This window comes from Rutilus rutilus (genome assembly GCF_951802725.1).
Source record: "Rutilus rutilus genome assembly, chromosome: 3".
Lineage (NCBI taxonomy): Eukaryota > Metazoa > Chordata > Actinopteri > Cypriniformes > Leuciscidae > Rutilus > Rutilus rutilus.
Window position 1 is genome coordinate 52543836 of NC_140211.1, and position 25620 is coordinate 52569455.

Consider the following 25620-nt stretch of genomic DNA (forward strand, 5'->3'; position numbering starts at 1 on the left):
CCTGTGGTTTTCAAAATGGTATTGGGTGTGGATTTAATGTTTTGGCTACACATCGCAATATGTCACAGAAGGCTGAAATGCAAAAAATGTCCAATATTAGGGCTATTCACCCTAGGGCTAATATAATATTTTTATTTTATTTAACCAGGAAGATCCCATTGAGATATTACAATCACTTCTTCCAGTCAAGACAGCAGCAAATACACACAAAGATAACAAAAGGCTACTACAGGCACATAGGCTATAAGCCTATATAAATGAGATCAAGAAAAACAATTTCAGGTCTCCTTTAAAAATATATATAAATCAATAATCTAATTAAATCTAGTTTTAGCATTTTAGTTTATAAAATAGCAAATATTTATACAATATTTCAGTGTTCTCTTCCTGAAAGGCGATGTTAAGGCACTGATCTTCTCCTCTCCCGCATTCAGACAGCATTTATTTCACTTTTTTAAAAGCAGTTTACGCAAATTTAGCCTGCGCGTGCACGTCGTTTGTCGAAAACCACTCATGCGCGTGCTTGTGAGAGGAGGGGAATCCTGGTGGGGGAGGGTTGAGGGACAACCCAGGCACAACAGCTGATTGGTTACTGGTGCTGTCAATCAAAGCAGCCATGTCAAGTGGCAAAAAAAGGGATGTGAACTAATTGCAGTGAAGAAGGGGCAGTTATTTCGGGATATACAGTGTTTAAGTCAGCGGAATTGTTTATAAATGACAGTCGGTATTTTACCTTACGTAGACGCTGTTGAAAGTGGTCAGCATTATGTTTCTTTTAAGCGGGTAACAACATTACTGGGACAGTTTGACATCGATGTCCTAAGAACGGAATACTAAACTGAACCTGCTTCGGGTTTTATGTGAGCCAGTAGTTTGTGCTGGAGAAAACGAGCCAATGATGTCAGGAAAGCATTACAAGGGTCAAGAAGTCAGCTGCTGCATTAAATATTTCATATTTGGATTTAACATAATATTTTGGGTAAGTGCTTTGTGTGTGCACCACCATTTCTTTGTGTGTATCATTGTTTCTTTATGTCATTGCGCGTGATTATATGAGTATATTCACCTGATATATGAGTATTTCGCAGGTCGGTCAATTAATTTCCTTTGTTCCGTTTGTTTGAAATGCGAGAAGCCGGTATGTACTGTACAAGACGGGCATAATTTGTCGATTAAATTAAGACCGATCGATTATTCTACGTTGAGCAGGCAGCAGGAGCCCCTGTTCCGTTTCGTGAGAATGTTACTAATATAACTAATTTCTTTGCTATCGCTTCCACTCGTTTATCTCAGATGTTCATGCCAGCAGCCGAGTCAAGTGCGTACTACAGATAATCGGCTTTCTCTTCTGTGAAGCAATGCATCGACCTTCCCAGCTAACAGAAATGTGTTTTGCTAACGTTCCGTTTAAGTTCTGAAAACGTTATTTCTGCGTGCTTTCTTAACGTTTTTCAAAATCTCCAGTGTTTTAAATGTTATAAAACGTTTTTCTTGGTTCTACAATTTTCTAATATTTTTCTATTTTTTTTTTTTTATCATAATGCAAACATAGGAACGTTACATTTGAATGTTCTCGAAACATTCTAAAACAAGTAGTAAAATGCTAGACGAACGATGTATAAATAATGTTGTGTGTGTGTGTGTGTGTGTGTGCGCGCGGTAACGTTTTGAGAACATTAACAAAGACCACATGACGTAGTTGAACAAACGTTCCAATAACATTACTGGAAATTTCATATTTTAATAACCTTTAGAGAACCTTACCAGAAGGTTAGCTAAATTCCTGAGAGCATTGAGCAATCCCTGTTTGATGGGTTACTGCATGTAAGAACACATGGATCCTTATCCTGGATTATATGCTATATCCTGGAGTGACAAGAGATTATAACTCGGAAAATGCAGTTATTTCAAAAGCACTGAAAGACAAACATTGTGTTTCAGTGTCTGTAACTCTGTAAGTGTTGTTGTGCTGTATGTCTATAACTTTGTTTTAACATAATTCACGTTCATCTGCTTCAAATTATATAGTTATAGTTATTTCAAAATATACAGTTCATCTCTAAACTGTTGAGGGGTGAGTTGTAACTATTAGATTTGCAGTAATGCACTCATTTTAGTTTTGTGCATTAATATCATCAGATTTAATTCTAATTTAATTTAAAATGATATATTATGCCATGTTCAATATAGCCTACCCCAACTTACCACCTTTAATTTAAAAAAATTTAAATCGTAAACACAAAACAAATTTTAAATAAAAAAACATTTTAATCAGTGAGTGAATTTTCCAATGTAATTTTTAAAGTAATTTCTATGGGGATTTTTAGGGGTGCAATCTAATTAGGTTCATCTCGAGGAACCAGAATTGTAATTTGGCTTTAATATACAAAACATATATTTTAGTGGACATGTTTATTATATGTAAATCAAGTGACAAATAAAATAATGCCAGTGTCTGATGATTAAATGCCGTTTCTTTGGCTATTACCTAAATTGTTTGTTCATGTTTACAGCCAGGCCAGGCGAAAATAAGTGCCTTGACAAATTTTTATAATATAACTTTTTTTGGCCAAATAAACTTTTAGGTTACACTTTTTTTTAAGGTGACGTAGTTACATTGTACTTACTCAAAATAAGTACTGAGTAATATTAACTACATGTACTTGTGTATCTAGGCTACATCACATTAAAATAAAGTGTTACCAACTTTTATGCCAATTGGGGCAAATGTTGGTCACTAGCTATGTTTCCATCCACCTATTTGCATGCGCATTTTGGGATATCGCCATAAAAAAAAAAAAACGCTGGATGGAAACATCAGGATGCGCATAAATTCTAAAAATGAGCTGGATAAATTTCTCATCCGATAAGAAGACGTGCATAAACTACGATGGAAACACATTTGCAGAATAAATCCCTTGATGCGCAACAATTTTTTTTTGCCCCAACAGTGAATGTGATTGGATAACTGGACAAGGTGGACCAATCGCATAGCACAGTAACATCTAAAATGTTAGTTTGGTCATTCTGAAGTGGTCGTTACTGGTTTGGTCGTTCTCTGTCATCAAAATGATTTGGTATAGTTCCCTCTCAATAGCATCTCCCATGATTGCGTTCCCAAAAACCAGGCATCTGAACGTAAGAGAACATGAGTGTTTAGACGCAAGTAATTTATGATGTACGCAAAAATTGCCACAGTGGCTTCCTTGATTTTTTTTTTGAGTTTGCGCCAGTTTCCCAGGAAGTGGCAATTTTGTTCTCTTGAACACATGGGATGGAGATGCTGCTCTATGTGCAAGTGTTTAAAGCAATATTCAAATTTTGCACGTCATTTAAATGTGCAACTTTGAATGGAAACAGCTACTGTCCCATTTTATGTGGGTCCCATTCAAATTACGAACTAAACACAAAATTATTCAAAAATTCTGTACTATAATGAGTCACACACCTTTTATTGTGTCCCCAGGAGGCTTTTATAATTGGTTAAATTGATGATGTTACAACTCAGCCCGTGTTACAACACTCCTATAGCCTAATGTAGTAAGATTTAGTTTTACAAGATAGATCACTTTGCTCCCTTCACCTACTTTTTACTAATTATCTGTGATGCTCATCCTTTCACATGAACTCTGATGTTCAATAATGAGGGCGGTATTATTGAGCGTTCACTGTGCTACTTTACAGAACTCATTTACAATGAACCACTTGCTACATTAGCATTAGTATGTTTACTGTTGACTCATGACGTACTACACAAAAACTGGACACTGAAGTCAGAATTTGCTGTTATGATCTCACCCTAGTTCTGCTTTTTGTTTTGTTTTTACAATCTTTTTTTGGATTAACGCATTGGGGGTTTTGACACAGCTTACATAATGAAACATGTAATTTCTCTTATTGGCTATATCCCAAAGCAGCTGCTAATTAAAGCCTATAGTCAGAGTCAGTGCACTATAGTCTTGTAGAGTTGATTTTATAGGCACGTTTGCATACAGATGGATAACGGATGTACAATATAGTTGTGCACTGAACAATAATATTAATTTAAGCAATAGCATTTTTACTTTAGCATGATAGCATATAACACACCTCAAAAATATTGCTGTCATCTCAGCACAGTCTGAATACATATCCAAATTGAAAGTGAGTCAGGCTTCGCTAGCTTGCTCCTCAATTCAAAGCACTCCTTTGTTTCTGCATGACATTTTTCTGGCTATACTATACAGAATATTTTCTCTGAGGTGTATGTCATTTCCTCCAAGAGTATGAGGGTGATGATGATAAATGGTGAACAAGAACAAACTAAAAGGTTGTGTGTGCTAGTGATGGCAATTTCAAAACACTGCTTCATGAAGCTTCGAAACCTTTACGAATGTTTTGTTCGAATCAGTGGTTCAGTGCGTGTATCAAGCTGCCAGAGTCGTGATTTCAGTAAACAAAGCTTCATTACGCCATAACTGTTTCGAAACACTTTGAAATTTCAGTGGTTCACCGCTGGGTGCGATGATCTCTGTCAACCCATGAGGAGGCACTGAGAACCACTGTGGGTTTTACCTGATCAGTTTTATACATTTTGTTTTAATAAGACATTAGTATAATTAAAATGAATAATGGTAGGTAATAGTCTCTTATTGGCCTTTTATTAACAAAACTTGGACAAAATGGACCATGGGCTGCGTTTACACATGGCATTAACATGCGACCTGTATCCAGATGTTATCCACATACACATTGAAAAGGCAAGTGTAAACGCGCTTCTGATCGGAATGTTATCCGATCAGCTTGTCCAGGTTCGGAGGTAGTCGAGGCATTACGGCATCTGTCCACATTATTAGTACTTGTAGCCTCTTCATCCTCCTCATTTTGTGAGATTTGTAAAACGTCCCCCGACTGAAAACTGTTTTTAAAAGAAAACCCATCACTTCAGGTCGACTTTGCTTTTTTTTTTTTTGATGCGAGATCCGATCTGTTATCCACATACAGAAGCCACTTGATGTGGACAGGTGTAAACACACCATGTCCTGATTGGCTTATGGTCCGATCTGCTTGATCGGATCACGGTGATCGCATGTTAATGCCTGCCCAAGTGTAAACACAGTCATGGACATGAGGGCTATTTATACACAAGGACTAATGAGTAACAAGAAACACCTGAGCATGATCAAGACAATCAACCAATGACAAAACAGAATGATGAACACATGACCAAAACAACCAATCAGAACATTACACATGACTTGGGAAGCACATGACATGATCACATTACAAACAGGAACCATGACTGACTAAACTTTCAAATAAAAGACATGAAACATAAACATGAACCAAAACCAACGTGCCAGTTATGCACTGCCAAAGGTTATATATGTGTATATATATATATATAAAATAAGACTCTAAATTGTTGTTCATGCTTCACTCTCGATGTCTCCGCATTCAGACATAGCTGGACTGATGCATTGCGGCAATGAGAATTTCAGCAAAACATGCAGTAAAATATAAAAATAATTCATTCCCGTGTTGAAATAGGTGCTTAGCATGTTTATGCAAGGTTAAATTGCTTACATTTATGGAATATATAAAAAATAATGCAAGTACTATGTTCAACATTGACCATACATTGACCAGACTGGCTGGAAATGATCCTTGCAGTAATCTTAGGCTATATTATTTTCTATCTTATAGGGAGTGCAGGATAACCATTATGCTTAAGCTTTACTGGAGCATCTGGATGATCATAATATTGCATGTTTGCTCTGGCTGTAAGAAGGAATGTGCATTTATCCTGACAGTCCACAGAGACACGCAGCTTTAATATCACAAACAACACCCTGTGATGCTTAAACAGCGGCATTTTTTCCGGTTTGCTGCCATTGTGCCGTGCAAAGTTGGATGGGAATGAATGGAGCCTTTGTTCACCACACAACTTCAGCTTTTGTAAACAAGTCCAAGAAACTAAATTGTACGTCATGCTTGACTCTCAAGGTCTCCCTCTACTAGAAACCGTTTAACAAATTGATAAAAAACGTCTTTTTTACAAATTCCTTAATGAGACGAAATCAGTATTTGAAATCCCAGTGAAACGAAAGTAGCAGCAGAACTTTTCTTTCGGATTGTGAAGTGCATCCAAGTGTAACGGATTAACGAAAATGTAGGGCGGGAACTTGGCTCTATGAAACGGTTGTAGATTCGATTTTGAGATGTGGCCAGCAAACGTCACCAGAGAGAAGTCTGACGTGTTCACCGGAAGATTAAGTTTGAAATTTTGATTAAACATTACGAGGTCAAAAAATATATAAATGCACGGATGAATTGGTCACAATGTGATCTATAACATTCATTTAGAAAATAGAATTTTCATTTTATGCCGCCTTTAACAAATACAGTCAAACCAAAAATTCTTCATACACCAGATTTATTTTACTAGTGGGTGCAGGATACTATAGTTCATTTATGTAAGTGAGGATAGCAAAATAAAGTAAACTGTGACATATTATACCCAGACATTCTTCATACAGTGGACTACCAGTATAATTTATACAAATTTGGGAACAAAAATGATTCAGACACTTTGACCTGACCATGGTTTGCTTAAGTGTATATATTTTTTTATTGCTAATGCGACCTTGTTACACCACAGACTGAACAAAATTAAGCATTGCTTGGTAATTGGTTGACCTAAATTGGTATTATCTAATTGTGTACTTAATTTTAACAGCTGACAACTGACAGCTATTCAACCTAATTCATTTGTGAGACAGTCTAACAGAAGGATGGCCAAAACCAGTGAAATATCAACTGATTTGATAACTGAGTTCTTGTAATATTTTATTAACACTATAGCGAATAAACTGTGATAATGTGAGAAATGTTGAAGGTGTCTTTCTGCTAAGTCTTTCTACTTACTATATTCACATTTAATTCAATGTTACTTGTCGTTTCTTTGTCATATTTGTAGAATTGACTAGCAATTTCTGAGTGAAAATTGTAATTTAAAAAGTAAGGTTTTTTTTTTCAATGTAGTAGGCTACGATTGTACATCATCTGAGTTAAGAGTTTATTTTTCAGTAAGAGAATTACAGGACTGTAGGCCTACACCAGTGGCATGCACATATTAATCGCTAATAGTAAAGTTCCCTTTCGGTCGTATAGAACTTATTCACAGCAGCGCCATCTTTGATTTTTAACGGGAATGAAAGCAAGGCTGTGAGGGATTGTCATGCATCCCTTCAGTGGGTTGTACTGATACTTAATGTGTTTTGGGATTTTTTCCTGCTGACGAAACACGGCAAAAATATCTTTCCAGTACATTTCAGTAGACAAAAAAACTCCCGACAAAATGAGCTGAGGAAAATGATTAGTGATCAATAGCTGCTTTATGCAGCGGATTGCCATTGATAAGTCTATCCCTCACAGCCTCGCTTTCATACCTGTCATGGCACTGCCCTGAATAAGGTCTATTGCGGAACGCGATGTCAACAGAGGGTTAAAAATGGGAACGTGATTTCCCCCTTGCAGCAGCGGAGGTCTGTGCACGCCATTGCTGGAACCACAATCACTGTACTGTTGTCTTGAGTAATTCATGTACACAAAAACCCTTTTGTGAGGCATAGTCCGACGCACAGTCAGTGCTCTGTAGATGAAAATATGAAGCGTTATGAGAGACAAACAGGGCCGTTTAGACTGAAACGACTTGGTGAAATGTAGCGGTGAATGTCTTTTTGAATAGTGAATGAAATTCTCGAGGTGTCTCTGACATATACAAGGTGTTCGAACTAAAGGTCCTGACCCCCCGAAAAGAAATGACACATCGTGCTCATATTTGAAATCGGTAATGAATATATGTAAAATGGCATAGCTGACGTTAATGTCCATGTGTCTCCTCCCACTTATTGCTCTTTTTCTTTATTTGGCCAGTGAAGAATGAATCCGTGAATTTTCGTGGTAAATTGTTCCGGTTTCTTTCAAATGTACATTACAGAATTAAGCGAAATAAAAACCTGCCAATAATACATTTATTTGGAGGAATAACTTGCAAATTTGTAACCCCAAAGTAATTTTCTTTGCATGGATTAGATGTATTCGTATTGCTGCAAGAGAATTTGTGAGCAACAAAGTAAATTTGAACACGATGCATATGTGTTTAATTAACAAAAAATCATAGTATATGAAGAAATAAGGTTAGAAATAAAAGCCATGTTCTCTAGTTGTGAAGGGCTTGCAGAATCACTGCCCTATGGACATAATGAGGACATACGTCTCATGGGAAGAACCAGATGTCTGCTCAGATGCCACCATGAAAAAGCAGATTGCAGAAATGTCATGGTGTAACATTGAAAAGCTGTTAAAATTATTAAAAAGACCTGAAGAGAGAAATGGAGGTTGGCACCTTTTACATTCAAAGGCCATGACCTATTTTGTGGTCAGGCTGAGGAAAACTGATAAAATGCCTTTTTATCTCTAATGTTCAGTATTAGCTCACCGGCAAAGAAGTTTTGAAATGGAAACATTAGGCTGTACTTTGGAGAAAAGCATTGTGGGTTCAGAGTTGGATATAAGAAGCAGATAAGAGTTGCTTTCCTATTTACTGACACTCTAATGGACCTAAAATAGTTTTGAACTGATAGCAAAGCACCTTTTACAGACCACTAATGTTTAAGGCCTCACTCTAAACCAGAACAAGTTGGCAAACTCAACATTTTAGAGGTAATCATTAACATTAATCAGTTAACATTAATCTTGCACAAAAACATTATATAACACTTAATTTTTTTGCATTTATTCTCCCTTTCAGGTGTCATGGCAAAGCATGCTGGGAATCCCAGCCCAGTTTCAGTCAAATTTAAGTTTGTCTAAATTAAAAGAAACAAGTTCATAAACCTCAAAACAATGAAACAATTCAGATTACTTCAAATGTGCCAGTTTTGTGAACTCTGTTTTTTGGGTGGCGGAGCATAACGAAGGGAAGGGTGTGTTTGTTTAGGTGTCTGTTTCAAATATCAAGTGTTTCTCAGGAAATGCATACTGCACTTTTAATCCATCTGTTCAAATCATCAAGAATTTTTTCCCAATGTGCAATGCACGCATACTGTAATATCCAAAAATAGACAGACACATCTCAGGTTTCATTAAAAATATCCCAATTTGTGTTTTGAAGATTACCAAAGGACAGAATTACAGAATTTTTATTTTTGGGTGAACTGTCCCTTTAATGAATCAATTTTACCAGAGCAATGCCATATCTTTCTTGTTTTAGTTGCTTGGAGTGGCTTTCCTTGGTATCGGACTGTGGGCATGGAATGAGAAGGTGAGCAAAAAAAAAGTATCTAATGCATAATGCATAAAATTCATCTTTATTTGACAAGAATCTTAATGCACATTTGAAGTTGAGATGTCCCATGTTCATCACATTAAATAGATGAGCTGTAGTGGTTTGTTATATATATATATAGATATATATATATCTATCTATCTATATATTGTTGCCGTTTTCGAAATGTTATCTTGGCAACTAGTATCTACCAATGTGCTATGTAGGGTGGACCATCAAAAATTAATTTTTAGACAGTTTAATATAAGAATGAAAATATTATTTACATTTTTCACTCAATGCTCCATCTGGTCTTTTACACACAAATATGTATAAACACATATGGATATATTGTGTGTGTCTGTGTATTCTTGATCAATGTGGCTCTTGCATTTTCTGTGCCATATTTGTAACTTTTAAAGAACACAAGTGGGAATATTTGCAAATATTTGTATCTGCTGTAATTGCAAACAACCACATTTGAAACAGATTGGAACAGCAATTCAGCTAATTAAAGCCCAGTCGGCTCTCTCTCTCTCTCTCTCTTCCTCAGGGAGTTCTCTCAAATATCTCCTCCATCACAGATCTGGGTGGATTTGACCCAGTGTGGCTGTTTTTGGTGGTGGGAGGGGTGATGTTCATCCTGGGTTTTGCAGGCTGTATCGGGGCCCTGAGGGAAAACACCCTCCTCCTCAAGTTTGTACGTTTTCCAAGTTTTGATTCTTATTAGGAGTTGGTGTAGCCTCATGCAAAACTGATTTGTAATGCCTTTTTAACACTTAAATGCATAGGTGTTTGTGCAATTGTTATAACATGCTTTGGTTCATCGTAAACCTGTATGAATTTCTTTCTTTTTCTGAACACAAAAGACGATATTTTAAAGAATGTTGGTAACCAGACAGTTGATGGGCCCCATTGAATTCCATAGTATTTTTTTATTTATTTTTTATAATATGGAAGTCAATGGGACCCATCAACTGTTTGGTTACCAACATTCTTTAAAATATCGTCTTTTGTGTTCAGCAGAAGAAAGAAATTCATACAGGTTTGGATCAACTTTTAATTTTTCAAAGAATTTTCATTTTTGGGTGAACTATACCTTTAATTTGAGTGTATTTGTCTTTCTCCTCTCCCAGTTTTCTGTGTTTCTGGGGATAATCTTCTTCCTGGAGCTGACTGCCGGCATCCTGGCCTTTGTCTTTAAAGACTGGATTAAAGATCAGCTCAACTTTTTCATCAACAACAACATACGAGCCTACAGAGATGACATTGATTTGCAGAACCTGATCGACTTCACTCAGGAATATGTAAGACTCAAGGCCAGAACTCATGTCTCAAATACAAAAGCAGAGAAAATACACTAGGAATTGAAAATGAGGAAAGGCGTAAACAAGATTAAAAGTGTGTAGGTGTGTGTGCACAGGAGAAAAAAGGCAAACTATCAGTTTATCTGTGCCACATGTCATCACAGAAGTGCACACAGGCAGTTCCCATAGAAACAGCATGACTTGATGATTTCCTTGAGGCTTTCTGTCCCTCCATTGACAGCTAATTAGTTTTATGATCTCTTTATGAACTTTTTGAAGCATCAAAGTGGTAGTTGCTTAGCTGTCAATGGAGGGACAGAAAGCTCTCAGATTTCATCAAAAAGATCTTCATTTGTGTTCCGAAGATGAACGAAAGTCTTACGGGTTTGGAACGACATGAGGGTGAGTAACTACTGACAGAATTTACATTTTTGGGTGAACTATCTCTTTAAACATTCTTCTGCATTACTCTGTTAACAGAGTGACATTTATCACAGATTATAACATGTGAAAGTTCAGTTTCCTGTTAACGCTACAAGTCGTTTGTCACTCTTGTTTCCTGCGGAATAAAACAGTACGTTTGTGCAGCGCCACACAGCACAACTGAAGCTTATATTGTTTGTTTTTTTCCAGCTTTATGCTCTGTCCTGCAGATCTGTTTCCAGAACATGACTTTTCCTCAGGACAGATTTAATTAGATATCAGAGTCAGGCAGATGCTGTCATGTTATTTCCTTGCTGACCTTGCATGATAAAGAAGACAGACATAGCAAAGCACTGCATGTCAACATAATATACTAGTATAATGGGAGAACATGGGGGGGATCGAGGTTTTCTTTCTTTAAGGAACAAGCGCCTTATGCCACATCTTTGACATTGATGTGTGCTAAGCAGATACATTCTAATGCATTCAATGCATCTGTATTTTCACTGTACTTCCTTATAGAGTTATGTCTAATATTCCAAATTATTGCAATTTGATCTAAATTTTATGATGAAAGTGCATTCCAGATTGTAATGTAATTCCATGCCGGGCAATATTTTTGTTTCTTTAGTGGGAATGTTGTGGGGCGTTTGGAGCAGATGACTGGAACCTCAACATCTACTTCAACTGCACAGACAGCAACCCCAGCCGAGAAAAATGTGGCGTGCCCTTCTCTTGTTGCACCAAAGACCCAGCGGTAAGAGATGCATTTATATGGAAACTGAAAATATATAGAAACTTTGTGTTATTTGTAACTTAAAGCTGCAGTTTGTAACTTTTTTGGGTTAAAATTATCCAAAATAAATTTTTGAGCAAGTACATAACCAGCCAGTGTTCAAAACTATCTGCTTGCTTTAGCTCGATTCAAAATGGTAAGCTTGTAATAATGTTGTTAATTCCAGTGGTACTGGCGGGAAATTCGAGCATGTCTTTGCTTCATTACATTACATCTGTACACATAAAGAAGGAGTCTCGGCTAGTAGGCTATATTGCGTGTGAGGATGTTGGAGGTGGAGATTTATAACCTTTTCTCACAGCACTTGATATAATTAAACTTTTCAGTTTGATGGCGGATCCAGAAAGGTTCAAACGACAGTCACCAGTGACAACTGGAGATTCATCCGTTGTGAAATGCAAAAGACTTCAGACTTCGGAGTGGCTACAGAAAAAAAGAGACTGCAACCGGGCCCATGCGAAAACAAGGATAATATCGGAAGGGCATTAAATGTAGTCACGCAATACTGATGTTGTTAACATTAACAATTTGAGAACAAAGTATAATTTGCTCGGTTTGATGTGATATGATAAGCGATCGTTAGATTTAATCAGCGCTTAAAATTTTTTACTGCAATGCTTTTTTCCCCTTAGTTAGTCAGAACAAAAGTGGACGTTAGTTACTTGTTCAGATGACATTTTCCGGTGAAAATTCTTATGTTGGTCATACTTCCAAAAAGCAGAATCTGTGATTGCGAATGCCAGTATCCACACCGGCGCGGCGACTGACAGCCGCACATTCTCCTCAAACATTGGATTCATCCGCGCTGTGCCGTGCCGAGGCACAACCCACGTAAAGTTAATAATTCCGCGAATAACTGCAATTGCAGATTTCGAACAGAGATGGCGACAAAGAGGAAAAACTACGGACTGCAGCTTTAATTACATTTTTATGTTATGCTGTTTTAAAGGTTCCTCATTTTGTTTTGGAGTCTCTTACAATAGGTTGACATGGATCCAAAAAAATTACATGGGTGAATTTTAAAAACACTTTCACTTTCTCATAATATACACTGCAGCATCGCCTCTTTTTGTTCACAGTCAATAAAGGATTCAGTTTCCCTAAACCCACCTTTCCGAGAGCCTACTCTGCTCTGGTTGGTCAGACGGCCCAGTCTGCTGTGATTGATCTACCACTTACTGTACAGCGCGTGTCAGAAACCAAACACCTATTATCATATCTGAATTTCAGCTCTGGATAAACCAGAGCGTTTGATAAACAGTGATTATAACAGTAACAATGGCGTCAGTTTTACCATATCAATTCGAGCCAAGTCCTCATTTTTTTGAGGTGCATGCAAAGTGGATTTGCTCTCGCAGCGCATAAAACAGCGTCTTCTACATTCTACAAGTCTTTTACATTCTCAAACAGCTATATTACACACTACATGAAAGGTAATACCCAAAGAAAGCATAAAAGCGCACTTTAAATATGATGCAATTGAGAAACTTGAGACATTTTTACCACTGAGATGCTTGCCATCTTGCTCCAAACCAAAATGAATGCAGTTCTTTTCTAAGCACAATTTGCATGCCACTATTTTCCTGATTTCAGAGAGACTAAAAGCTTGAGAGGAAAGTGCAAACAATACATGACAGAGCAAAACAAAAGGGGAGTATAGAACAGGATTTGGTCTACGTGGACAGAGTAAAAATAACATTTCGCGGACAATAAACAGGCACTGGAAGGAAGCACAACATCTGTGGCAAAGAGGATGGAATTATGGCCTGTTGTGAGCTATTAACTCATAACAAATAATCATTATTGACATTAAATGATTCAGTTACGAGCCTTTCTATGAGTGCAGCCATTCATTATTTCAGCATGAAGGAAAACTGCAGGCGGTAATGTGTTTCATTCACAGTAAGTTATAATAAGAAAAGCAAATAGTGAGTAATTGACCTACTATAACTTCACTAAAATAAAGAGTTTGTTCATTTCAAGAATGTTCCAATGAAATCACTGGACAAATGAAAAAGCAGAACTGACTATTTAAAGTGAATATAGTGCATATGCTGTTGACTAGTTTGTTCGGGGGGATTTTATAAAATGATGAACCTACTCTTATCTCTTCACACCACCCACACTGGAATTCTTCTGAATGTCAACATACTTCCTTAAAGTTGAAATGTTACCACTGTCCTCCATTAATTCCACATGAATGACTTGTTTTGCAGGAGGATGTTATCAACACACAGTGTGGGTATGACGTTCGGGAAAAATCGGTGAGTCTTACTCTCAGTCTTACTTTTCACACACTCCATCAATTTGAGGCAAAATGAAGGTGTCGGGCTCTGGCACGGTTTCCCCTGCCTTCTGCTCTTCACTTCAGTCAATGTAACGAACCGCACGACTCTCAAAATGAAGAACACCTATATGGCATGTATTAGGGGCGTAACGGTACAAATTACTCACGGTTCGATTTTTATCACTGTTTTAGGATCACAGTTTCTGTACGGTTCGGTATGTGCGATGTAAAAAAAGACTACTTTCAAATAAAGATAAAGAAAAGAACAAATAATCAAACAAGCAACAGCACAAAGAAATGCAACAGAGCAAAGCTACAAATGAAATAAACAGCGCTTTTTAGGTTTTTCAGGTAGGTCTAACTGTAGTTTTCAGGTACAGAAATTGAATCAAGTAATCAAATGTAAAATAACATTGCATATAATCTTCACTCTATAAATTAAATTACAAGTTACAAAAGCTATTCAGTCAAAAGGAGTGAGTGATTTCCTTATCTTTTGTTTGATTAACATTTAAAACACAGACAGCAGGCATGTAATGCACGGATCCAGTACACTGATACTGATACACATGCGTTGTCTTTCTCGACTGCCACTTAAGACGTGGCTTTCCATGTTTCGGATGAGTCTCTTTCACGTCTTCTTTGATTGTTTAAATGAGTTTAGTTAAAACACAGATAATGTGCTGTTCAGGTCTCACGCGCTATCAACACGATGATGATGATGGCGTAAATGACTGGTCATATTAAGAGTATAGGCACTCCTATTGAACAAAGTTTGCAAAGAGTGATTGTTTTGTCCACGTTTTTTTTTTCTTTTTTATCATCCTGTTGTAACGTATTGGGAAGTCAGACTGCATATCTATCGAAAGAAACATATATTAACCGAACTTTGTTTGTTTTACGCGTTATTTTTAACAAACCATAGATGCGTTGTCAGATTTAAGATGAACCGCGGTGCAAGTGTATGCCGAACCACGGGTGGAGAACGGATATGGTTAGATTTATTTATTTTATTTTTTTACAGAGAACCGTTACACCCCTAACATGTATGAATACAAAAGAAGGAAGCTGTTATTCATTTTATACACAACGGTAAAGTAAGTCAAAATACTGTACATAGGCACAGTAAAGAAAAACTGAAATATGCACAGATTTAAAAGTTACTTGCAGTTTCCTAATTTATTAACTTAAGTTAACTTAAAACTTATAGGGCCCTATTTTAACGATCTGAAACGCAAGTGTCAAGCGCAAAGCGCAAGTAACTTTGTGGGCGGGTCTTGGGCACTGTTGCTATTTTCCCGGCGGGATAAATGACTCTTGCGCCTGGCGCAAATCTAAAAGGGGTTGGTCTGAAGTAGCTTCATTATTCATAGGTGTGGTTTGGGCGTAACGTGAAATAAACCAATCAGAGCGACATCTCACATTCCCTTTAAGAGCAGGCGCGCTTGTTCTAAAGCGGATTCCTATTATAACGGCGGGTTTGCCAGGCGCACGACAGGAGCGGTTCAAGGCCGAGGAGACCGACGTTCTCGTCAGGGACGTTGGGGATGGAGAAACACACCCAAATTAACTTCGGTTAAACAGGCGTATGATAATTTGGGTAAATGTGTAAGCTAGATGTATGCTTTTATAATAAAATGTCTATCTATCTATCTATCTATCTATTTATCGTAATAATGTATGATTTGCAAAAATGATAACTGCTGCATCTGTGTGTAGATGAGAGAATCAAAGTGTATGCGCGTTGTGCACACGCTACATTGATTAAAGGGTTAGTTCACCCAAAAATTAAAATTCTGTCAGTAATTACTCACCCTCATGTTGTTCCAACCGCGTAAGACCTTCGTTCATCTTCGGAACACAAATTAAGATATTTTTGATGAAATCTGAGCCATGTTTCACTCCTCCATAGGCTTCCAGTGTGACCGAAACTTGCTGGCCCAGAAAAGTTATTAAAGAGATCGTTAATATAGTCCAAGTGACTCCAGTGGCTCAATCTTAAGTATATCAAGCGACGAGAATACTTTTTGTGCGCAAAAACAAACAAAAATAACGACTTTATTCCACTATTCATTTCCTTCTCTCTGGATGTCTAGTTGGTTTGCGTAGTGTTTTTGCGCAGCGCGTCTGTGTTACACGTCACCACGTAGGCTCACTATTGGCCGACGCCGATCATGTGTGTGTTGCGTGATGACGTGCAACACAGACGCGCAGCGCAAACACACTACGAGGCCCAGAGAGAAGGAAATGAAAAGTGGAATAAAGTCGTTATTTTTGTTTGTTTTTGCGCACAAAAAGTATTCTCGTCGCATGATAAACTTAATGTAGTGCCACTGTAGTTACTTGGACTATTTTAACGATGTTTTAATAACTATTCTGGGCCGGTGAGTTTCGGTCACACTGGAAGCCTGTGGAGGAGTCAAAATTCTGTCAGATTTCATCAAAAATATCTTAATTTGTGTTCCGAAGATGAACGAAAGACTTACATGGTTGGAACAACATGAGGGTGAGTAATTACTGACAGAATTTTCATTTTTGGGTGAACTAACCCTTTAAGGCCAAGCATGCGCCCTTAAAATAGCATATGAATAACACGCGCAACGCGCCACTGACTTTAAACAGTTTTTTTTCGGTCAGTGGCGCAATTGTTTTCTAAACCTGTAAAATAGCATGAGGGAACGTTTGCGCCGGAACACGCCTCCTCTTTGCGCTGAACCGCCCCGGGGAGTGCAAGTGTATTTCTTAGTTAACCGACGTGCGTCTGTGGAGGGAAAAGTCCGCTTTGCGCGGGTGCAAAATAGGAATGATACATGCGTCGGTGTACAAAGTCAATTGCGCTGGGTGCAATATAGGGCCCATAGACTTAAATATACTGAACTTGTATTTTCTTGTAAAACATACTCCATTACAAACTTTGAAACTATCTTTATTTACAGTGCAAAATAAAATGTCACCACAACATACGCATAATTCTTCAGGTCAAGAGTCTGTAAGATGAAGTGAGAAACTTAAATTCAAGCGCGTCTCAACTTTAGACTGTTCATGTGCACAGTTAGAAAGAGGAAAGTCATGACCCTAATTTGATGTCCCTCAATACTCATTAGGATGCAGAACAGAAGACATACATTCATGTCAAAGGCTGTGTGCCGCAGTTTGAGAAGTGGCTACAGGAAAACCTGACAATAGTGGCTGGGATCTTCATTGGAATCGCGCTGCTGCAGGTGAGAACGCCTTCATCTGCGATTGCGCTGCAAAAAATGCTTTTCTTACTTAGTTTTTTTTGACCGGTTTCCAGTCCAAATATCGAAAAATTCTTAAATCAAGATGCACTTACTAGATAAGTAAAATTAGATAAGATATTATGTCTTGTTTTCTGGGGAAATAAATCAAAATTAAGTGAGTTTTTGCTTAAAACAAGCAAAATGATCTGTCCATGGGATGAGAAAAATAGTCTTAATTCAAACAGAAACTAGATTATTTTTCTTACCCCATGGACAGATCTGTTTCCTTGTTTTAAGCAAAACTCACTTAATTTTGATTTATTTCCACAGAAACCGAGACTTTAGTAATTACTTTAGTAAATGCATCTTGATTTAATAATTTTTTTTTGATATTTGGACTGGAAACAAGACAAAAATACCAAGTAAGAAAAGCATTTTTTGCAGTGTTGCTGACTGGATCTGCTATCTACACTCATTCTGTTTCTCTATTTTCCGCAGATACTTGGAATATGCCTTGCACAAAATTTAGTCAGCGATATTGAAGCTGTGAGAGCCAGCTGGTAAGAACATACAGATGCAAACTCACGACACGTTCTCTCTTCCTGCTCTAGTTTTGCACACTGCTACAGCGAGCAGCTTTTCTCTTTCGCCCCAGTGCTTTGATGTGTGGATTCATAATGCACATGAATGACTTGCTGCTCTAATACAGTTAATGGCTAAGCGTGTTTCTGGAGTCTTAGCAAAACCTCTAAACAACCTTTCTTAGTTCACAGTTTTTGCTTCGAGAACTGCCACCATGTGGACAAAAGAGGAATTAAAAAAAAAAGATGTTTGGTTGAAACTCTCTTATCTCTCTTGAATGGAAACATACTGCTATATTATGATTCATTATAATCATTTATACTATTGACTATACATTTGGAATAATTAAAAAATATATGTTTTTGAAAGTCTCTCTTTTTTTTTTAAATACAATAAAAACAGTAATATTGTGAAATTACAATTTAAAAGAACCGTTTTCTATTTGAATATATTTTCAGCATCATTACTCCAGTCTTCAGCGTCACATGATCCTTCAGAAATCATTCTAATATGTTGATTTGCTGCTCAGTTATTATTGCTTTGAATAATAGAAAGTTCAAAAGAACAGCATTTATTTGAAATAGAAATATTTTGTAACATTATAAATGTCTATACTGTGACTTTTGTCCTTGCTGAATGAAAGTATTGACTTACTTGCCCCAAGCAACAAAAAAAACTAATTTTCAGCATTGATAATAATAATAATAAATGTTTCTTGAGCATCAAATCATCATATTAGAATGATTTCTGAAGGATCATGTGACACTGAAGACTGGAGCGAGGATGCTGAAAATACAGCTTTGAGACCACAGGAATAAATTACTTCTATATTTTACAAATATAAATTACAGGTATACATTTTAAAATATTTCACAATAGAAAACAGTTCTTTTAAAATTGTTATAATATTTCACAATATTACTGTATTTTTAATCAAATAAATGCAGCCTTGGTGAGCCTAAGAGACTTAAAAAAATCTTTATTATTACTCTTATTAATCTTTAGCATTGCCTTATTAGTTATTCTCTCTAAGGTGATTGTAAATGTGATTTACTCCCAATTAAACTCCTCACAACACACACACCCCCCTCCACTCACTGTCCTCCGTTCCTCACTATCTCCCACACTGTCATAATCACGCCAACTCGCTTCACAACTTCACTTCTCCTCCCCATGCCTTCATCAGGGTGCCGCCCCTCTCTTACGTCGCCCGCCGCCCTCCGCCCCACTACAGCAAGAAAGCCTCGGCGTACTCCTGAGGGAGGTCGTTCGTCTGGTGGGTGTGTAACATGCCTGCTTGTGTTGTGTTTGTGTCCACCTAGATTCTGACCGCTCTGTTTTTCCTTGTTTGGGGGCTTGTGAATGTTCTTACTCCCATAACATCCACCATTCATCAAATGTTCATTCGCTAACATCAAACAAGTTACACTTTCACATTCTCAGAGGGATAGTTCACCCAAAAATGTAATTTCTGTCATCATTTACTCTTACTCTTAAGTTGTTCCAAACCCTACATGAGTTTGTCTTCTGCTGAACACAAAAGAAGATATTTTGAAGAATGTTGGTAACCAAACAGTTGACGGTAGCCATTGACTTCCATGGTATTTTTTTTCTTATTATTGGACAATTCCTCCAAATTGAAGAGTTCATATGGATTAGTTTTACGATCTCTTTATGAACTTTTTGAAGCGTCCAAAGTGGTAGTTGCGTAGCTGTCAATGGAGGGACAGAAAGATCTCAGATTTCATCAAAAAGATCTTCATTTGTGTTCCGAAGATGAACGAAAGTCTTACGGGTTTGGAACGGCATGAGGGCGAGTGATTAATGACAGAATTTTCATTTTAGTTTTGGGTGAACTATCCCTTTAATGTTAATTTCAACAATTATGCAAAAGTTGTATATTTTAAAAGGAACACTCCACCGTTTTTTCATATTAAACTGTGTTATTCCCTTAACTAAGACGAGTTGATACATACCTCTCTCGTCTCAGTGCGTGCACTCAATCGCTCTGGCGCGCGGCCACACTTTGATAGCACTTAGCTTAGCCCAGTTCATTCATTAGGGACCAAACAGAGATGAAGCTAGAAGCGACCAAACACCTCCACGTTTTTCCTATTTAAATACAGTTACACGAGTAGTTACACGACCAAGTAGTGGAGAGGATTTTTCAGGAGTGATGATATGAGTCGAAGTGCTCCCGAGTGCTATTCCGCCATACAATATAGTTATCCTTTTTACCCGCTTAGAAAAGCGCCACGTTTTATTTTGTGTCACCATACTTGGTCGTGTAACTACTCGTGTAACTGTATTTAAATAGGGAAAACGTGGAGGTGTTTGGTCGCTTCTAGCTTCATCTCTGTTTGGTCCCTAATGAATGAACTGGGCTAAGCTAAGTGCTATCAAAGTGTCGTCGCGGGCCAGAGCGATTGAGTGCACGCACTGAGACGAGAGAGGTATGTATCAACTAATATGAAAAAACGGTGGAGTGTTCCTTTAATATTATTTAACGGACCTGAGCTAACTTGAACCAACAATGAGCAGTTGTATTTGTATTAACTAATGTTAACATAGATGAATAAATACTGTAACAAATGTATTGCTCATTGTTAGTTAATGCATTAGCTAATGGGACCTTATTGTAAAGTGTCACCATTTAATTCACAAGGATAACTTTTCCTCAACATTCCAGTCCCACAGAGATCTCCCACTGCAGGACGAGTGCAATGAATGCATAAAGGTGTCCCATTCCTCGATCACTGTCATTTTAACCCCATCCTTTTTACTCCCTCAGATTCTCTCTCCCACTTTTAGTCCCGTTTAGCTCCTCGGACTGTCTGGTGTCAAGCTTCATCTCTCTTTATAACCTTGATATCCCAGCTGGCCTCGCCGCTACCCTTCCATCCATCCCACATCAGTCATGTTCTCTCTAGCTGAAAATCATTCCCGTCACACTGTAGATTGCAATGGTGATTTGTCTAATGCAAGGCCACATTTGTCAAGTCGGCATTAAAGAAAATAAAGAGCCCTACTTTGGTTTTATTGGAATAGTCACTGGAGTAATGCCAACTCCTAATGAGGCCTCACACCATTGGCTTTAGACGTCCGTTTATGACCCGTGTCGTTTATCTTTTTATATCTTTCTCTTGTGCAGTTTGTTCACATGAAGTGGCAGCTAGTCGTTCAGACACTCACAGGTAATTAATGCATTCATACACTTCCATAATGTGGAATCCTTAAAGTCAGCATGAACCCAAGGTGAATGTTACAGATGAAAGTAAATATTCTGACTCATACTCCTAAAGTCACCATGAAATCTTGTTTTATGGAATATTGCAGTGTTTATTATAAATGATGTATCTTGATTTTTGAATTCATATGCCCTCATAATCAAAGTACCTTCCCCTCCCTCTTGCAGCAACATCTCATCTCCTCTCCGATGATGCGTTTACTGGCGTGAGGGCGGGGCAAACTGTCACTCACATGAGAAGATCCACCAATAGCAAAACCACAACCATCTAATCAATTCCCCATGGACAAAATCAAGTCCCGCCTACATTTCTTTTCTTGTACCAGAAGCTGTTTCAATAGGCCTATGTCACGAAAAAATTGAAGACCGGAAGTACGTCTTTTAGTAGGGATACGGCTCTTCCGGTTAGCTTTTTACAACGGCGGAGTCCGATAGATACCGCTGGACCAAATCTCTCCGCAACCTGCCTGAAGTCACACATGACGATGTGGTTCGGATGGTAAATAAAAACTCTCAAGTGGAAAAGCGTGAAAGCTGAGGTATGGCTGTCTACGTCCTGACGCAGAGCAACCCGGTACACTACAACAACAGAGTTGGACCAATCAGCAGACGTTGCTGCTACGCTTAGGATTGTGGGTAGTGTAGTTTTTTTTTTTCATAAGATCGCGGCTAAAACATACGAACTTCTAGCTTCTACAGGAGCAAAAACCTTCGTTTCACAACCTCATAGCTCGTGGTCAGTCTACCTCGGATGGTTTAGACATTATGGCTGATAATCGAAATCCTTATCGAGAAATACTGTTGACCGGAAGTTCTGAATCCCTACTCCGCGTTCCGGAAGCAGGAAGTGTGACATAGGCCTATAGGGACAATATGGGACAAACAATTATACGTCACAACAGGGAAGAAAAGGCTATCGCAACTTCTGTTTCATGCTGACTTTAATACCAACCTAACTAGAAAGATTTCATTTGATAGAGAACATAAATGTGATCTAGTCGCATTCTCCAAACCTGTACGTTACTTTTTCTTTGTAAACTGGCCTACGCCAGCTTGATGAAGGGAGCGAATGATTAACACAAGATGCCAAGTGCACTGGATTGTGTGTGTGTGTGTGTGTGTGAACCATAACCTTTTACCATCTGTAAATAGTGCTGTTTTTTCTAGAGTGTTTTGTGTGTAAAACACGTGTAATACATGTGAGAAAATGTTCAGTAGCACTTTATTTTACAGTCCTGGTCCCCATGTGCATACTATGTACTTATTATAGTTATTGCAATAACTAACCCTGAGCCTACTCCTAAACCTAACCGTAACATGTAGTTACCTCATTACCCGATGCTTTCGTTGGTAAGTACACTGTAAGTACACGTAAGTGCACGTACTGTAAAATAAAGTGCAACCAAATGTTTGTTCACTGTGAAAATTTTCCATCATTTGCCTCATCGTAAAATTCTAAATAACACTGTCAGAACACGGGCCAGGGAGTCAATGTCCAGTGCACTGAACTTTCACTCCCTAAAAATTCCCACAATGCACCATGAAACCAGTGAGCATTACTGCTCGTGTTCCCTTGTCGCATAAACAAATGAGTTTATTTTTATGTGATTTTATATCGAGTTACACTTTAAACTACACTTTAATGCATAAGTACATGTGTGTTTTCCATACAAATTAAGAATTAACATAATTAGTTACTTCAGTTATCAGTAATGCAATAATGTGACGCATAATATGTTCTTCTGCTTAGAGAGCTGATCAACAGAACCTACCTGTTCAAATATAATCCATTAGGCTTTATTTGTTCATCTCTCATATGGAACTGCGTTATAGGTTTTGCCCCCAGATGAGATTTGATCATAAAACTAAGTTTTAAATATCATTTATTTGCAGATATAGAGTGACAGCTGATATTTATATTCATTTGATGTCAGTAGTCTCTAGTCTGTTGTAAAGATCTCATTGGTTTACATTACAAGCTATCAGAATGTCATCTTTTTGGACACATAAGTATCAGTAACTGCAGCAAATTGCATATTTTTGCTCAGTTTGGGCTCTGAATAAAATTGAGGTGTTTTTTTATTGTGTTCTTGTCTTGTATAAGCTCTATCATACTATGTGAGCCATAAAAGCCTGATGTATCAAATATGACACTCAATAATAAACACGCGTGCAAAGATTGACCAAGATTCCATGATAAACATCTGGGCTTAAATATTAATCATCTTTTTTGAAACAATGACGGATAAAATTGACAAACGACTTCAAACTGTGGGAAATTATTTGTCGCACTCGATCATCTCTGTGGGAGAATGTCTCTCTCTCTCATTGCCAATATGTTTGATATTTTGTTTTAGTTTATCCTGTTAACACACTGGTTCATTTATGCACTTAAGTTACATTTCACACTTAATAATAAATATATGAAGCAAATCTTGCAGCTTAAAATCACTGAAACAGTCAGGAAGTCATTTAAACATTTCATTTTATCCTTGCACTAACAAATTAGAGAACATTTCTTATTCAGATGTTTATCTTTCACAAACAATTTCTGATTGAAGAGAAAAAACGTACCGCGACAGTATTTTTCTGTGATGTATGGACTAATCAGAAGCTTGTTTGTTGTAAATATGGAAGTGATATTTTAACACTTTTACAATGCCAACACAGCTGGATGGTGTAACACTCTGTAACGCACTATGTAGCACTCGTATGTCATTAAACTTCACTAAAAGTGATTTTAACATTGCTTATGTCTCGCTTTTCTTTTAAGGAGCCTTTAGTATAGTAAATATCAGTTTAGAATCCCTTCAGCAACAAATATCGGTCAGTGTAATAGTAAAAACTGCTGTTAATTTAGGTAAATTCTATATTATTTTGAGTTGTCATTTCAAGTTTTTGAGACGTGTTTTATGATTTACCACAGCATTTATTTTCTTATGTGGTAGAATGGGCTTTCGACTTATCTCATAATTTACGTCATAATTAGATTTTTTTTTGTGTCATATTACTTTTTATATCATAACTTCAAGTTATCATCATAGTCAATTTCAACTTTTTATTTCATAATTGTGACATCATCATCTAGAATTTTTGTCATGCCTATCTCATAATTCTTTACATTTTATATCATAATTTCAAGTTTTTATTATATAGCTTTGACTTAGTGTGTCAGTTTCAACTTTTTATCTCATAATTATGTCATAAATAAAAATTGTCATGCCTATCTTATAATTCTTTACATTTTATATCATAATTTCAAGTTTTTATTATATAGCTTTGACTTAGTGTCAGTTTCAACTTTTTATCTCAGAATTATGACATCATAAATTTAAAATGTTTGTCATGCCTCTCATAATTCTTTACATTTTATATCATAATTTCAGGTTTTTATTATATAGCTTTGACTTAGTGTGTCAGTTTCAACTTTTTATCTCATAATTATGACATAAATTAGAATTTTTGTCATGCCTATCTCATAATGCTTTACATTTTATATCATAATTTCAAGTTTTATTATATAACTTTGACTTAGTGTGTCAGTTTAAACTTTTTATCTCATAATTATGTCATAAATTAGATTTTTTATGTCATGCCTATCTCATTCTTTACATTTTATATAATTTCACGTTTTTATTATATAGCTTTGACTTAGTGTGTCAGTTTCAACTTTTTATCTCATAATTATGTCATAAATTAAAATTGTCATGCCTATCTCATAATTCTTTACATTTTATATCATAATTTCAAGTTTTTATTATATAGCTTTGACTTCGTGTCAGTTTCAACTTTTTATCTCATAATTATGATGTCATAATTTAGACTTTTTATGTCATGCGTATCTCATTCTTTACATTTTATATCATAATTTCAAGTTTTTATTATATAGCTTTGACTTAGTGTGTCAGTTTCAACTTTCTATCTCATAATTATGTCATAAATGAAAAATGTTATGTCATGCCTATCTCATAATTCTTTACATTTTATATCATAATTTCAAGTTTTTATTATATAGCTTTGACTTAGTGTGTCAGTTTCAACTTTTTATCTCATAATTGTCATAAATTAGAAATGTTGTCATGCCTCATAATTTTTTACATTTTATATCATAATTTCAAGTTTTTATTATATAACTTTGACTTAGTGTGTCAGTTTAAACTTTTTATCTCATAATTATGTCATAAATTCGATTTTTTATGTCATGCCTATCTCATAATTCTTTACATTTTATATCATAATTTCAAGTTTTATTATATAGCTGTGTGACTCATAATTCTCATAATTATAACTCATTTTGAGTTATGTCATAATGTTTTATGATTTACATGAAGCACGAAGACATGAATTTACATGAAGACAAAGCATGATTTATTTCTTGTGTGGTAGAATGGGTTTCCATATTTTACTGTATATAAATATATTGTATAATATAAATACCTTGCTTGTG

General features: G+C 36.7%; 2 protein-coding genes across 3 annotated transcripts in view; one reads left to right on the plus strand and one right to left on the minus strand.

Annotated features, from left to right (window-relative positions):
• hnf4b (hepatic nuclear factor 4, beta) overlaps nt 1-25620 on the minus strand; it is a 457854-nt gene that overhangs the window by 54034 nt on the left and 378200 nt on the right. The gene's annotated exons all lie outside the window — the stretch shown is intronic.
• tspan5a (tetraspanin 5a) lies at nt 575-23922 on the plus strand. Of its 2 annotated transcripts, XM_084404103.1 has the most exons (10): nt 575-979; nt 9257-9307; nt 9864-10010; nt 10447-10617; nt 11672-11797; nt 14053-14100; nt 17228-17344; nt 17843-17904; nt 21078-21120; nt 21342-23922. In XM_084404103.1, the coding sequence occupies exons 1-9, from the start codon at nt 896-898 to the stop codon at nt 21088-21090; spliced, it is 819 nt and encodes a 272-aa protein (XP_084260229.1). In that variant the 5' UTR covers nt 575-895; the 3' UTR covers nt 21091-21120; nt 21342-23922. The 2 variants fall into 2 exon arrangements, with proteins under 2 accessions (XP_084260229.1, XP_084260230.1); XM_084404104.1 differs by lacking the exons at nt 21078-21120; nt 21342-23922 and adding an exon at nt 19113-19321 and having other exon boundaries at nt 592-979.

Coding starts and splice junctions, on each gene's coding strand:
- tspan5a (XM_084404104.1), top strand. CDS start 896: ATGATGTCAGGAAAGCATTACAAGGGTCAAGAAGTCAGCTGCTGCATT. Junction 9,308..9,863: donor TGTGGGCATGGAATGAGAAG/GTGAGCAAAAAA, acceptor TCTCTTCCTCAG/GGAGTTCTCTCAAATATCTC. Junction 11,798..14,052: donor GTTGCACCAAAGACCCAGCG/GTAAGAGATGCA, acceptor CTTGTTTTGCAG/GAGGATGTTATCAACACACA.